Genomic DNA, 17,040 nt, shown 5'->3' with positions numbered 1-17,040 from the left:
CAGGAAGTTCTCACGCTCTTCCGGAGTCTGATAGGTTTTTTATCATTCAACACATTTTATTTGAAAATCATATTTCTCCGTGCTGAAATATGGAACGTATATATTTGATCGAGATAAAACTTTGTACTTGTTTTAGACTAGAGGACACATTACTTAAATACAGGTATCAGACCATTCTATGTCGAAGCTTATTTCTGGAAACGACGTATATGTTTTGATAGGTGAAATCCCTGAAAAGTTGTATCTCGACTCACTCTACTCAAATGTTTTTTATAGACGAGTTGTAGAAAATTGATTCCTCAAGTTGAAAAAAATGTACGCTAAAAAAAGCTCACTACTCTTTTTCAAAATTCTTATTCTTAACCGGTTTTCTTCAACCGAAGCTTTTAAAACTTGTCACAAGAGATAGGAAAAATAATTTTAAAATTATACGTTGCAATCGACGATTTTTGGTGTAAAATATTTCATTTATTAGGTGCGTTCTCACTATTTGTCAATAGATAGTGCCAGTATGCAGTAAAAAAACGTAATGAACCAAGCAGAGACATATGGTAAACAACCCGTTTTGACACGTCGATGATTTTATTGTGGCGTCATATACTTTTAGTTGTGTGGAAATGTCTAATTTTTTGCCAAATAATCGTCGTTTGCGGGGAGTGTTACTTTTTACATTTTATTCAGAGAAAAGGCGACTTAAGCGCATCGAGAGTTGGAAAAAAGTTTACGAAAATCCTGCTTTAAGTGGAACAACGTGATGTGCTTGGTTCCGTCACTTTAAAGACGGTAATATCGAAGTTGACGACTGCCGGCATGACGGAAAGCCAAAAACCTTCGACCGTCGAAAACCTTTTCGACGCTGAATTAGAGGAATTACTCGATGAGTATCCATGCCAAATGCAGCATCAGCGTGCTCCGGTATTAGGAGTCACAAACCAAGCCATTTCCAAACGATTGTATGCTTTGTGAATGGCGCAAAAGCAAGAAACTAGAGTTCCTTATGGCTTGAAATGGTAGCTGGTAGGGATGGGCGATACTTGTATCGATACATTGAGCCGAAGTATCGAGTATTTTGCCATCGATACTCGTTGCCAGCGATGAGTAGCGGTATCGATACTTTGCTAACAATACTTTGAAACGATACCGATACCACCGATGCCGATCTATTGGGGACAGGCGATACCAGTATCGATACCAGCGGTATCGATACTTTGGCCAGAAGCATTGAGTATTTTGGCATCGATACTTTCTATACCGATACCACGATACTTGGTATCGTTTTGTGCAAAAGTATTCGAGTACTCAGGTATCGATACTTCAGACAGTATCGCCCATCCCTAGTAGCTAGTTTTCCCAGAAACACTCTTTTATAGCCGAAGGGTGCTACGTAATAGGCCACGCCCTTCTGTTCAGTTGTCTAATTCTCTAATATTCTTTAGACGAATTATTCCACAATTCGCATTCGATATTTGTTTCCAGCGAATAAACACCGATGTACTCTCACACACGCAACGGTTTTAACCCGTATTTTATTGCGGTTTGTAACATCAAGCGATTTCGTTTGCTCGTTGTTGCGTGTTGCATCATGTTGCAACTTGGCAGCTGGGAGATGACGAAATTCTGTTAATGCTGATTGATTGAATCGACTTTATATCAGTACTGCATATTCGAATTAATTGCCTTTGTGAATGCGGTCTAACAGGGCAGTTTGTTATTCAAAATCGGTTATGTTGATCGCAGCCTTTGTGCTGTCCCAACAGTGGGGGTATTAACTAAATAAACTACAACAGAATTTGATTGCTAGGATCCCGCGAAGAATGTTTATTGTTTATTTGCCTTGAAAAAAGGCATTTTGCTGTTCAAAATCGGTTGCTGATCGCAACCTTTGTGCTGCCCCAACAGTGGGGGAGTTATGATACACGGACAACATGCACTGTGGAAGCTATTTCACCTTCTGTAAATTAGACGGCCGCGACAGATGTAACTGCTAGAATCCACACAGAATGCTTGTTTACGTTGTCAAAAATTATTAACTTTCAATGACTTGTTTATTTGCCTTGAAAAAAGGCATTTCGCTGTTCAAAATTGGATTTGGTGATGACGATCTTCATGCTGCCCTAACACAAGGGAAATAATGGCAGTCTGGCGAGGCACGCTGAGAAGAACCGCGCTGCTCCTGAGACGTGGTGACCAATCACAGGGCTAGTGCTGCTGCTAAGGAAGGACGACTGCTGTTGACAACTTGTCGCTGTCCAGAACTATTATGAGCGGCTTCGGCTGAAACAGGCTCTTATATAGGCCAAATAGCATGTTTTCAATTGCAAGGTATATGATTCTGTCGACCGTGCTTGGGATGCAATCATATAACGACCAATCAGAGGACGTAATTTTCGTTTAAACAAGGCTTGACAATTATCAATAGTACAATAGTTTGCATAATCAATCAACAATTTTCTACATTTGGGTGAATGCGTGTATAATTTTCCAAACAATTGCTGCAAAAATGAAGGAAATCGGTTGAAAACAAACCGATTTACAAGCATTTAAAAAGGGACATATTTCGTCCCCTTTTCGGTAATAGTTTTCCTATTTGCATCCCTATGTGGTAGGCTAAAGAAAAACGTAGTTCTACGTCAAAAGTGAAATGATAAAAATGACTTTTAATTTCAACTTCAATCCCGAGCAAGGCCGCAAACATTGAAATAGTACAATATCCAATTTAAATGATGTTGAAGCCACATATTTTGATCGTAGCTATTGTTTTAAACAGTCTGCGGGTTACGTTTCTTTTTATGACTTTCAAACCACATGTTTTAACATTATGTAATTCATTGTTTAAGGGTTTAAAAGCCCATTAATTTGAATTCAACTATGTTCATAACTACTGAGATATAAGAGCGATTTTCACATTCTGACGCAGCGCCAAAACTAAAAGTTTGATTACAATGAAATTCAATAGCAACCTAAGCGGCAAATAGACCCTTCATTTGATGCCAAAATAGAAAGAATCTCTGAGAAAAGTGAGTGCGAAAAAAAAGGTGCACATATACACGTACACACCCACACCCACACACACATGTATACCTATACATGCATACATGCAGAAAATGCTTGATTCGTCTAACTGAGTCAAGTAGTATATGAAATTCGGCCATTTGGATCACTTTTCTACCTTTCAATTAGCCAGTGATCGTTAGGCGAAAGTCAATATGTTTGCTTTCATTATGTGATTTCACATTTTTATGAACAATGGACAAAGTTACAATCCGATTGCAATGAAATTCAATAGCAACCTAAAGGGCAACTAGACCTTTTATTTGACACTAATTTTGTGAAAATCGGTTCAGCCATCTCTGAGAAAAATGAGTGAGTTTAAACAACCTCAGGATAACTTTTCTTTACATAACTTTTGAACCATCTGTTCAATCATAACAAAATTTAAAAGTTAAGGGTTCTGAACAGCCCGATCATTTGAAACCAGTTTTATTGAAATCGGTTATGTGGTTTCTGAGATATTGATGTTTCGTGATTTTTACATTTTGATACATAACCTCTAAACTAAAAATCCGATTACAATGAAATTCAATAGCAACCTATGGCGCTAGACCTTTCATTTGCGATTAATTTTATGAAAATCGGTCCAGCCATCTCTGAGAAAAGTGAGTGAGAAAAAAAAGTTGCACATACACACACACACACACACACACACACACACACACACACAGACACACACACATACACACATACATACATACATACAGAAAATGCTCAGTTCGTCGAAAGAGGTCGAGTAGTATATGACATTCGGCCATTGGGACCACTTTTATACCTTTGGTTTTCCCAGTGATTGCTATACCTTTCTAGGAGAAAGGCAAAAAAATAGATAACACCAGATTTCGACGTTTTATGCATTGCTAGGACATGTGGCTTTAAAACAAATATGGACATCGATAATATGTTGTTATTTTAACGACTGGTAATAGTTATGCGGATGTTTTTTATCTTTGGCTTTCTCAGTCATTTTCAAACAGGGAGTACACGTCAATCTAGGTTATTTGCCTGACGCATCCTGAACTACCAAGGCAGCCATGATGGATCACATCATTACCAACCAACACATGTTCGACATGTTCAAAAGAATAGACCGTATCAGGCGCCATAGCGCCAACACAGACAACACAGTCAACCATCGAACAGATATTGATGGTATCAACACTGCATACGCTTGTATTCCACACACAGTCAAAAACAACACCCGCCGTAGCACACTGTTTCCAAAGCTGCAAAAACGTGATCGAAATTATTTTGGCCCAGAAAACTAGATTTTAGAGCTATAGTGCCTCCAGGAAAGTTGATCCATTAATTATTCTCCATTTTATAGAAGTTGCAATTTTGTGATTAATCCACATAACAGTGAGAAGCGAATTTTACTTTTTTCATTTTTGCATGTAAAAATTTACTTTGTTCGGCAAAGTTGTTGCACATTTTATAAGAAACAACTTTTTCAAAGATACCATACTTCTATTTGCCTTTTTAAATGGACTTTTGTGGAAGTTTCTACAGATGGCCACTGAAAATCATTTTTTTAATATAACTTTCAGTGGTGATTTTCTACAATTTTCCAATGTTTTACATTGTTGTTTATTATCACAAAACACACAATTTCTTCCAAGAAAGTATATTTTTATCTCTCATATTTCATCGGTTATTGACGATTTTTATTGAAACAATGCACTAATTCACTAACAGATATCATTAAAATCTGCAAATATCTGCAGACTAAACCTTTTTTATATTTAAGTATAAGTAAAACATCATTAAATCCAGATATAGGCATTTGACTCTCGCTGTCTCCTGTGCAGATATTTGTAAATAAATAAGTGCATTATTTTAATAAAAATCTTTAATAACTAAATAAACTTGAGAGATAAAAATAAACTTTCTTTGGTGAACTTGTGTGTTTTATTGTAGTTAACAATATTGTAGAACATTAAAAATTTTTAGAAAATCACTATAAAAAGTTATATTAAAAAAATGATTTTAAGATGCATTCTAGAGAAAACTTCACAATAGTTCATTTAAATGACCAGATACAAGTATAATGTCTTCGACGAAGTTTTTTCTTACGAAACGTGCTAAAACTATACTCAGCAAAGTGGATTTTTATATGCAAAAATAAGGAAAATAAAACTGATTTCTCACTTTTAGGTAGATTAATCACAAAATTCTAACTTCTACAAAATTGAAAATAATTAATAGATCAACTTTACTGAAGACACTATTACTCCAAACTCATTATTTTTTTAAGTTAAGAGTAATTAGTGTAAATTAGCGCATTATTCAACATAATCATCAACAACCAAAAATATAGGTGAGATAAAAATAAACTATCTTCGAAGATATTGTTTGTTTTGTGGTAGCAAACGATTTTGTAGAACATTTGAAAATTGTGAAAAATCACTATAAAAAGTTAAATAGCAAAAAAGATTTTTAATAGCAATCCATAGAAAAATCCACAAAAGTCCATTTAAATAAATAGATAGCAATATGATGTCTTCAACAAAGTTGTTTCTTTTAAAATTTGCTACAACTTTGCTAAACAAAATGGATTTTTATATTCCAAAATGAAAAAAGTAAAACTCGTTTTTCACTGTTGAGTGGATTAATCATGGAATTATAACTTCTATAACATGGAGAATAATTAATGGAACAACTTTGCTGAAGACGTTACGGCTCTAAAATCAATGTTTTCAGGTCAAAATAATTTCGATCACGTTTTTGCAGCTTTGGAAACAGTGTGCGTAGGACCATTACTCTACACAATCAAATCACTCGTAATCGCATACCAATAATAATAACTCCCGCTAAATTTTAACACCATTTTCAAATCTATCGTTAATTGCAGTATACAAACTATTTTAAATTGACCAAAGTTAGCAGTTTTTCGATGAATATTACGAGAAAGTTTGCATCACAGCCGAACCACAACCGAACATACAACACTACAAGACTTCCGACAGTTGGAAAACAACCGTTTAGACAAATACGACGCAACTAAGTTATTGACTATTTTAAATTCTGTACTATTGTTTATAACATCCAATATCAAAACAGTTTCCCTTGAAAAAGGCCACCAAAACGGCCGAAACGTCAGGCAATTAACCTAGATTGTCGTGTACTACCTTTTTAAAAAAGACTGAGAAAGTCGAAAATAGAAAAAAACATCCGAATATCGACAATTTCGTGAATATGTGATTTTTATCGGAAAAAAGGTTGAAACTTTGAACGCTGAGATTTTGCATGGGGACATTTTCCATAAGACAAAACTTTTAAACGGCGTTCGAAAAATCCATATCCATTGGCACTATAGACAACATTTAAGCAGATATTATTATTATTTCGTGAGACACAATTCATCTAAGATTTTACCTACCATTTGTCCTCTAATCGGACGGAAAAAGTTTTACTCATACCTATTTCGCGGGAAAAGCATATGGTGAAAACCTGATAAAGTTTTATAATGGTTCCAAGATGGTAGCGTCGACAATGTGGGTTTATTGCATCGCTCTCTTGATATTGTAGAATATGTCAATCATTTTCAAAGCCTGAACATATTTAATATTTTATTTTCGTTAATACTCTCATCATCCAGCAAGCACGACAAAAGGATACATGTGTCCAGACTGACGTACCAAAATGTCATAATTTAGAGCTCTTTTATTACATATCGTTTATTATTGCTGTACCTGTAACAACCAGCTGCACGATAATTTCATCATCAACGCAAAAACAAAGACACTAATAATCTCTTAATAAAATGAAAAAAAAACAATAAAATTAACAGAAAATTAAAGTAATTTTATTATGGTGAATAATTCTGATTGTTTTCTTAATTTTATTGGCAATTTAGATAAATCTGTCAAGAAAACTGCTGGCAGAGTAAGCCATAAATTATTACTTGGAAAATGTAATTAAACTCTGAGAATTATTAAGGATCTTACATAGCTCATAGCGATTATAACGGAGGAATTCATATTTTAAGACATAACTCGACTACACTACAAACTACTCTCTTATTAAAGCTCGCCACACTCGAACCTATTGTTATAGCTAATCATCGAAGCTTAGCTTTAATCGGATGCACAAATATCTTATCCGGTAAACTGTTACCAATGCACAATAAGCACATAAAATCGACCAACAAATCAAACTTATACAAAAGAAAACCCATTCCGACCACGCCGATCGCCCATTCGGAAAAGGGGGTTTATTTCTGTATCTGCTGCTTGGATTTTGGCTTCGACTGTGGGAATTCCGAATCCTCCCTGATGAAGCAATTTGTGTATACCATATAGCAGCAGCTTCCTCGGTATCGGCGGCAGCGGTCGAGTGCCCATGAAGCCCCAAATCTGGCATCGGGATTTTACAATCTCATCAACCTGTCTGTCGCTGAACGGAACACAGACACAATAAAGTTGGGCCGAAATGGGCACCAGTCAGCGTGGAGTATTTTCCCAAGGGTCTTTCGGAGGAGGCGCCGCGCACGTCATCAATTGTTTTACACAATTGCTTTGTGCTGCTGACGGTAGACACAAGGAAAGTATGATTGTTTTGATGGAAGGTTTTTATTTCCAGTCTACTGGTTTATTATTTCTGATAAGTTCATTTGGCTAGATTATAGGCTTTTTGGGCGCACGAGCATCGTTTATGGTGCTGCGAGAGAGGTTTATAATTTCGCATAATTGATTACCGCTGTCAACATAAAAAATGGTGCTACGGTAAAGCAGTGTCGGTCGAATTGTTGGCCGTCGGTGAGTGTACCCTATATCATCAGTTACAGCTACAGAGCCCCTGGAAGAGTCTAAACACCGCCCGATTATGGCGCGTTGTTTTTTGCACTTTCACGCAACCTGCGCTGTACGGTATACCGTCCTTTCCTAACGATGGATGGATGAATGATTGAGTAGTAATTTAACGCTTGTCATCATCCATCCTTTAAAGCCATCGTCCTGCAGAGCAGCTCTACTGACTGAGCATTCAATCAGCGCCGGCGGCTGAGCATCAATGGATATTAATGGTTTCGAGAAGTCCACTTAACCTCGATCTGAGCAGCAGCCCTCTGTGAACGGTCGTTGTAGTCCTGTGTTATTGTGCCATAGCGAAATATCTTTTTCGATGTGACGGAATGAGACACCGTCCTTCGGTGGGATGGTTCCGAATAACACCTCTAGCTCTATCGCTTACAAACGGCAATTAAATGCATTCATACCTCCATACATTCGATGTCGTGCAAACGTTCAAACGGTTTAAACCAGCAAATTACGACTGTTTCGGACGAATCTGATGCAACACGAAATCAGTTTGATTAATCTGCTACACGCCGCAGAAATACCGACGGATTCCCATCGTCACTCGGTTAGTCAATTCCCGTGCCCTCCAGCCTCCGGACCGTTCTATCCTACGGGTATCATTATCATTAAATTATTATTTGTTCATTATCAGCAAATTACACTGAAATTGATAATGAGCAATTATTTAGCCTCTCACTGCGCTCGAGTTGTGGTTCGGGCGATCAGTGATGATGTTGGCAAATGTGAATGCGCACCCCGGCGGTTGGTTGGTTGGTTGGCTGCACCAAATGTCCTCGCTCCACATCCTCCCATCGCCAAGGTAACCAATCATAATTTATCATGATCATTTGTAGTCAGAAAGATTTCCTTCTTTCACTGCACCGCACACTTCACGCGCGAGTGTGATGAGCGATCGGGATGCGCATAGTGTGCCCCCTCTGGGGGTCCTGGCCGTTACCAACGGAAGGTATCAACGCCGGAATCGTGATCGTAATCGGTGCCGGTGTGCTGCAAGTGCGACCGCACCGTAACGGCCGCCAGGAGCAGAAGGCTACAACAGCAATTGAATCTAAGGGCACATCGACTTGCGCCGGATCAACACGGGGATTAATGGGTGCCCATCCATTACACTCCTTTTATAGCGGCAGCTGTAATTAGCGCTCAATGAAGGTCAAACGGTTCTCTGATGATTTCATTCATCTTCCAGAATGGGGGGAGCCCCGAGCGGAGCGGCTGTTGATGGCTTTCGGGTGTTCGGCGCTTCGAGGCTCGTTAAAATGCAATCAGATCACTCGGCCAGCAACGGAAAAGGACACCAAGATGATCGATCAACGCCCAGCTGCGGGGTGAAAGCGCTCGGATTAAGCACAGAAAATCCAATTAAATAAAGGATTTTTCCTTTCGGGTTATCTCGATCCGGGAATCCTTTTTCGGGCTGCAAACGGGCCGAGAATGGAATAAGCTCCGATTGGTTTTCGGTGAATATTGCGGGAAGAAAGCCGAAGCTTGTCGTCGCTCTGTGGTTAAAAATTAATGAAATTAATTGGAACGACGAGGGTCACGTCTTTTAATTGATCGTCACTCAATGTGTGTGAGTTTGTGTGCGCGGGGAAATAATCCGTATCCCGATAGTGGCGGCACTCTTTGTCTCGCCGGGTCGTCCGACGCTGGGAATCGTTTGGCGTCATGGTTATTTTACTTACAGAACGTTTTCAGTGATCCCGAGATGAAAGCTGAGTGTGTTTATTCTAGCGATAGAGCTGAAGCTTTTCGGAAAAAAACATTGTCACCATATTGAATTAGAGTCCGCCATACGAGACGATCGGAATGTCCAACGTTGAAAACATTTAAACCAGTGGATGTAAGGACGATGTTTTAAATTTTAAATTTGTTTATATAACGACTGAAACGGTCAATTTAACTGGTTTATCGGCTTAATCAGTCCGTGTATACTAGCAAAAACGATTATTTTTTTCTTATTCCGACAGTTTCGGTGACTTTATTTCACCTTTTTCACTCCTTGAAAAAGCTGAAATAAAGTCACCGAAACTGTCGGAATGAGAAAAAATTAACCGTTTTTGCTAGTATACACGGACTGATTAATCCGATAAACCCGTTAAATTAAATTTTAAATTTATGAATATCTTGCCCTATTGTTGAATATTTTGGAATTATACCAAAAGAAACTAGGAACCGAGAACTAATGAGGGAGACATTGAGGTGGTATCTCCATCTGGGATATGGTTAAAAATCATACCTCCTATAAAACCACGCAGAATATTCTCGCTATAGGCCTTACAGTGCCAGTAAGCTTCCGAATCGGTAAAAATGTATTCCACATCTAATAACGCAAAACCGCCACCGTAACGCTTCAACAGGATAGATCGATGTGCTCCTTGTAATAAATTACGCATTTAGTAATTAAAATTTATGGCAAACACGCTACTGCTTCATAGTTTGATTTGATAAAATATAATCATTTCGAGATAGCAATGAAGGCCGTTTTTTACGTTGGAATCTAGCGTTCATTTGACTGCTATGAGTACTTTACCTGTCATGTTAGAAGATTAATGGGCAATCTATGATTGCGATTTGATACTAAATCGGTATTTCCAGCAATCAAAATATCTAGAAGCTGGAAAACAAGTATGACAAATAGCTCCAAATTGTAGGTATGTGTAACCTTTAGAGAATCGCAAATCTAGTAAATAGTTGCACACAAAACTAGTAACCACAGGACTTGCCGTACCGACGAGGACCCCCGCAGAGCTGAACACATGCTTTTGCATATATCTAACGCGTAACCTGTCCGGTGTTAGATGAAAAATAGGCTCTAGCAAAATACTTCCCGGTTCACTAGGTCCACTCCATCAGTGAGCTTCTATCAAATGTTCCTTACAACGTTAAAGAAAAGAAAAAGAAAAAAAAAACAAACTCCATCAATAAATTCAACCGCGTCGTCTGTCAGCTTGACCGGGGGCCTGATTTATACGTGACATAAGTGTGCACCTGAACCGCCGTCGGGCCCGCCGCCAGCCTCCAAGTCTAACAAAAGATACGTGTGAAAATTGTGATTTTCCAGCGCATCGCACAAACGACACCAGCTGCTGCTGCGTAGCCGTGGCTTGACCGACCGACCAATGGCGCGTTTCGGCGCGGAAGCACAAACGCGCGGAATGCAATACATAGTAGCGGCAGTAAGCTGAGTGGCAAAGGGCTGCAGACGAGGACGCGAAGAGATATGCCGAGAAAATGATATATATTTTAAGTGCTAATCTCAAGATTTATAACGTAGAAATTTATCCGCGCCCGGTTATTTATATTCAATTTGTTCGACTTTCTTGTTCTTGTAGCCGGAGATGCCTGGGTGACAGCCATACACGCATACACGTACGTACGCGTCCGACGGTTCTGTCAGGGCGCTTGCCATCCCGGACGGAAATTTGTGTGTGAAATTTCGATTGTTTACATGTTACGGGGCGACGTCGAGGCTCGTTTTTATATATTGCAACAAGGAATAAATTTATTGCTGGTGTATTTTATAAATAATTAATTTTATTTGCTGTAGTTTTTTCTCTTCTACCCTGGTATTGAGGGCACCAGTGGCGATGTATCATCGTTTAATATGTTCCCGAAATCGGCCGTACAAGCAGAACGGGCCGATCTCAGTGAATATGGAAAATCACATCTTCAAGTCGTCAAGCCTCGAGGAATATCACATCATCGACCCACTTCAATCTAATAAGATATCGAAACATTTCCTGAATCCACTATATCTGTTCATCTTGCGCAAGCCAACACTATTGGTAAATAATAGTATTTTTTCGATTTTATTACTGTACGAAACGATTATCATTAAGAAAAAAGTAAGGAAAAAAGAAACACCACCCGAAAGGAGAACAATTGACGCTGCCCGAAGAGGAAGGCAGAAAATCAACAATTTTATCTCACCTGTCATTTGAGATAAATCCGTGAATGAACATATTATAATGGACTCAGCAGAAAAAGGCAAAAGAAAAAAAAGAACTGTTGAAACGAAACGGTGATCCAAACGCTGAAACCCTGCCGTTGTTGCGTTGTATAGGAGAGCTTGCACGGGATTGTTTTCTATACCTTCACCAAGAAAGATAATGAATTATCTGTGTAATAAAACGACCACATTCTTGCCCTGAACCGAATCGGACTATATCAAACCGTCCTCCTAAGCCGTTCGGTAGAGCAAGATTGGAATCGTAATAAAAATAACACTCTAGCGGAGAACCGAACCCACGGAAGAGAAATAGGTTTCAAAACAAAGACAGGTGTTCGAGATAAACCGAAAAGGGACTGGGAAAAAATCGTGATGCTCCGCAGCAAAGGATAATAAATAATCTGGGATAGGATAAAGTCACAGTTGTGGCCAGCTTATGTAGGTGCTATTAAGGGGACCATTGCCTTCGTCATCATGTACGAAGATCGTCAATGTCCTCGGGAAATTTGGAGGGGGTGAAATGCAACAATCGCTGGCTCGAAGATTTATGATTGAGTTGCATATTAAAACTGGAAAGAAATTTCCTCACATTTTATCGACGGGTGGTCAATGGTGCTATTTCTGAAGCCTACGCAAATTACCGCGCACCGTCGGTAACTGTAATTTCACATGCCGGGAAATTATGTGCGGCACCGAGCAATACAGTGCCGCTAGGGACTTTACATAAGTCTTTCCAGCCGTGCACAACACCGGCTCTCACCCTCATCGATGACCCAAATCTAAGCGAAAGCTATACACAGACAACCACTGGTGCTAAATATCCGTTTCTTTTGCTTTGTCTCTATCTTTCCAGGGTCTGCCGCTGCATCTGCAGATCGACACGTTCGAGGATCCGCGGGATACCAGCGTGTGCCATAGGGGTTACTGTCAAATCAAAGTTTTTTGTGATAAGGTAAGTGACCGCCATGCTTTCATTTTATCTCCGTTATTGTCAGCAGGAACCGTACAAATGTCCCACACTGTTCCGCGTGAGTGATGTCTCGCTTTCCCCCAAACACAGTTCAATGCTCATTCACGAGTACACATGCACGCTTATCCGACAAATTTATCTACCTGTTTGCAGCCCACTTTGCCGCGGGGCGATAAATGTTGGCGGAAAAGTTATTTTTCTTATCCTCGCGATCACGTCAGCCTTGACTTGTACGACCAGAGGCGTAGGTAGAGAGCTTGACGCTCTCAAACCATGAGAATCCACTTTGGTTGACCGCTATCAGGAAGCAAAAAAAAAACAAAACCACTCCTCAGGACACCACCGCGACCAAAACCGTCCACGGGATCCGATCGAATAATGTCTACTATTGAATTATTAATTTTTCCCGCTACATCTTCTTCCGAGTGTAGTCGTTTGCGATCGATTACACGATCCGGCAATTCTGGCGCGGTTCAGCAGCGCTTTTGAAGATGCGCAGCAGCACATTCACCGGAGTACCGAGCAGAAAAAAGTGCATCGCCGCAGAATATTTGAATGCAAATTAATGATAATTTTATGTTGATACTCTATCATACTTTGGCCATCAAATCAATTTATTACGAAAAATCATCGTAACCGTTGTCGTCGTCGTCGTCATTATCGACAGGACGACCGATCGCAGTCCGAATGAGCCCGCATTTTAGGAAACTATTGTGACACACACAACTACGCAATCGACTGTGTCACTGCTGTTTGGTGTATCCTTGAAACGTTACGTCGCGTCGCCGCCGCCGGCCAAACCAACACGCTCTGAACTTCGTACCGAATCGATTAAATCGGCCGGTCAATGTGCGCAAAATTATCCTTAATTTGTGCGCGCACTGTGTCCGACATCGCAAGTGACAGCACATTAGCTGCACTGCCAACAACGCTGACGTCCTGCGTTCGTTCGGCCGAAAGTGTCACTGAACCCAGCCCGGAACCGGTGGTTGTGACTACACGGTGACGACCTTTGAGCAGCGTGTTTGTTTTACCTTCCGCAACGGGTAGAGTATCGCAGTTAAATCAATAGTAAGTTAATTTCTGATCCAAGCACAAAAAATGTTGTTTGATCGAGTTTTTTGCTTGTGATGTTATTTAATATGTGTTCTTCGTGACAAATATTTTTAAATGGGAAAAAATACAAAACCACTCGCTAGATACGCTGCATCAGATCGTACCTCATATGTTCTGAAAAAAGCCTTGTAGTTTAACTTATACCGCGTTTCTATTTGTCATTTTTACATTCACTATTTGTTCGTTTTAAACGGATTCAAGTAGATCTTCGCACCATGTTTGTTCTTTACCAATTACATTTGTTTTCGCATGAATCGTATGAGGTAAATCCATCGCTTTTTTATATATGTTGTACCCGAATAAAGGATAAGGCAATAAAATATAAAAGCTCTACTCTCACAGTCGGTTCACCTAACGGATGACAACTAAAATTTTGGATTTTTTTGAGTTCTCTTACTCAACGCTCAGAGAGCAATAAGGGTATGAACAGGGTGTCACCGTGAAAGTGCTACACTTTATTTATGCCATAAAATTAAAACAGATGAAATATTTCTTCTCTGGTTCTTAATATTATCTAGGTAGAATAGTAAAGTTACAGTTAAATCAGTTCAATTCAAACCTATCGCGTTTATATTTGATTACGACTCACAGACGCTTTTCAGAATTATCACAAGCCGCACGCACGGCTTCGATCGGCTTTTCATCCCAGATTTTCAAGAAACGATTCTTAAAAGTTTCCAAAGTCATGTGTTTTACTCCACCCAGCCTTCCTAGCATGTACCCCCAAATGCTGAAAACCAATGGATTCAAATCGGGAGAGGATGTGGGCCATTCAGAGGTGTTGACAAAACACTGTAATGTTTCGTTGCACCACTGCTGAACAACCAAGGCATTATGCGCTGGTGCTGAATCTTGTTGAAAGCAGAAACTTTCTTCTGCAAATAATTTCTTGACTCAAGGCAGCAAATAGTCTTTGATGACGTGTTGTAGATAGTACTCTTTATTAATTCTCACACCCCTGTCGATAAATAGCAATGGCATTTTTTTTTTTCTGTTGGATAATGCTCCCCAAACCATCACAGCTAAAGCATTTTTTTTTAATGGGGGGATTTGTTAGTAGCTTAAGTATTTATGATAAATATTAGTAAATAATGAGTCTGTGTGTCCAATCACAAATGGTGACTTCTCAACACTGTTAGAAATTTGTAATTTTAATTGTTAGGATTTGTTTGCTTTCGCAATTAGGACTTATCATTCGTAGGGATTTAAACCTACTTGTCAGAAAAGGGGAAGTAAACTTACAACTAACTTAATTGCTAACTTATTGGCTATAAAGAGAGCTTATCGTAGCAATTGAGGATTGCAACGATTTTTGTCGAAAATTGTTAATAATTTTATTTGACATAGCTTCTAATGGTTCAACACTAGTAAGTCTATGTAATTCGAGTGTACCAAACCAAGGAGGACGCTTCAAAATCATTTTCAGAATTTTATTCTGAATCCTTTGGAGCGTTTTCTTCCTTGTTGAACAGCAACTTGACCAGATCGGTACAGCATAAAGCATTGCTGGTCTAAAAATTTGTTTGTAAATCAAAAGTTTGTTCTTTAAGCAAAGTTTAGAATTCCTGTTAATGAGAGGATATAAACATCTCGTATATTTGATGCACTTGGCTTGTATACTCTCAATGTGCTCTTTGAAAATAAGTTTTTTATCATAAATTAGTCCCAAGCACTTAACCTTGTCGGACCAACTTAAAATAACCCCATTCATCTTGACAACGTGATTATTGTTTGGCTTGAGGAAAGAAGCCCTAGGCTTATGCGGAAAAATTATCATTTGAGTTTTAAAAGCATTGGGAGAGATTTTCCACTTTTGCAAGTAGGAAGAAAAAATATCTAAACTTTTCTGCAATCGACTGCATATGACACGAAGACTTTTTCCTTTTACGGAAATGCTTGTGTCATCGCAGAACAATGACTTTGTGCATCCTGGAGGCAAATCAGGAAGATCTGAAGTGAATATGTTGTACAGGACTGGACCCAAGACTGAACCTTGAGGCACACCTGCTCTGACAGGAAATCTATCAGATTTTGAATTCTGATAGGCAACCTGCAGAGTTCGATCAGTAAGATAATTTTTTAAAATTTTGATTAGGAAAATTGGGAAATTAAAAGTTTGCAATTTCGCAATCAAACCTTTATGCCAAACACTGTCGAATGCTTTTTCTATGTCTAAAAGAGCAGCTCCAGTGGAATAACCTTCAGATTTGTTAGCTCGTATCATATTAGTAACTCTGAGCAATTGATGAGTAGTGGAATGCCCATGGCGAAATCCAAACTGTTCATTTGAAAAAATTGAATTTTCGTTGATGTGTGACATCATTCTGTTAAGAATAATTCTCTCAAACAGTTTACTTATTGAAGAAAGCAAACTGATTGGTCGATAGCTTGAAACTTCCGCTGGGTTCTTATCCGGTTTTAAAATTGGAGTAATTTTTGCATTTTTCCATAATTTGGGAAAATATGCAATTTTGAAGCAGCAATTGAAAATTTTCACTAAAAATTCCATTGTGCTCTCAGGGAGATGTTTGATTAGTACATTAAAGATTCCATCGTCACCAGGTGCTTTCATATTTTTGAAATTTTTAATAATTGATTTAATCTCATTCAAGTTAGTTTCAATTATTTCTGCAGGTAAAAAATTCTGGGAAGAAATTAAATCAAATTGACGTGTGACTTCATTTTCAATTGGACTCACAAAATTCAAATTTGAGTTATGAACACTCTCAAACTGCTGAGCAAGTCTTTGAGCCTTTTGTTCATTGGATACAAGAAAACGTTCACCATCTTTTAAAACTGGAATAGGCTTTGAAGGTTTCTTAAGAATCTTCGACAGCTTCCAAAAAGGTTTTAAATATGGTTCCAATTTTTCAACTTTAGTCTCAAAATTTTGATTACTCAGAAGAGTAAATCTATGTTTGATCTCTTTCTGTAAATCTTTATAAATAGTTTTAAAAACAGGGTCACGAGAACGTTGATACGAGAACGTCTGCGGACATTTTTCAAACGAATTAGAAGTTGAAGATTTCCGTCAATTATTGGTGAATCAAATTTCATTTGAACCTTTGGAACAGAATAATTCCTGGCATCAACAATTGCACATTTTAATGCTTCTAAAGCGGAATCAATATTCACTC

At 38.7% G+C, this 17,040-nt stretch overlaps 1 protein-coding gene across 4 annotated transcripts in view; it reads left to right on the top strand.

The window, feature by feature from the left end:
* The window catches only part of LOC129721416 (protein grainyhead), a 425,349-nt gene that overhangs the window by 379,324 nt on the left and 28,985 nt on the right, over positions 1-17,040 (top strand). For all 4 annotated transcript variants that reach the window (XM_055673955.1, XM_055673953.1, XM_055673957.1 and 1 more), the window contains one exon: positions 12,671-12,769. In XM_055673955.1, coding sequence (XP_055529930.1) covers positions 12,671-12,769 — 99 coding nt within the window. The remainder of the gene's footprint in view (positions 1-12,670; positions 12,770-17,040) is intronic.

This window comes from Wyeomyia smithii, chromosome 2, assembly GCF_029784165.1.
Source record: "Wyeomyia smithii strain HCP4-BCI-WySm-NY-G18 chromosome 2, ASM2978416v1, whole genome shotgun sequence".
Classification (NCBI taxonomy): Eukaryota; Metazoa; Arthropoda; class Insecta; order Diptera; family Culicidae; genus Wyeomyia; species Wyeomyia smithii.
The sequence above is the reverse complement of the archived record's forward strand: the minus strand, read 5'-3'. Positions and strand labels throughout refer to the sequence as shown.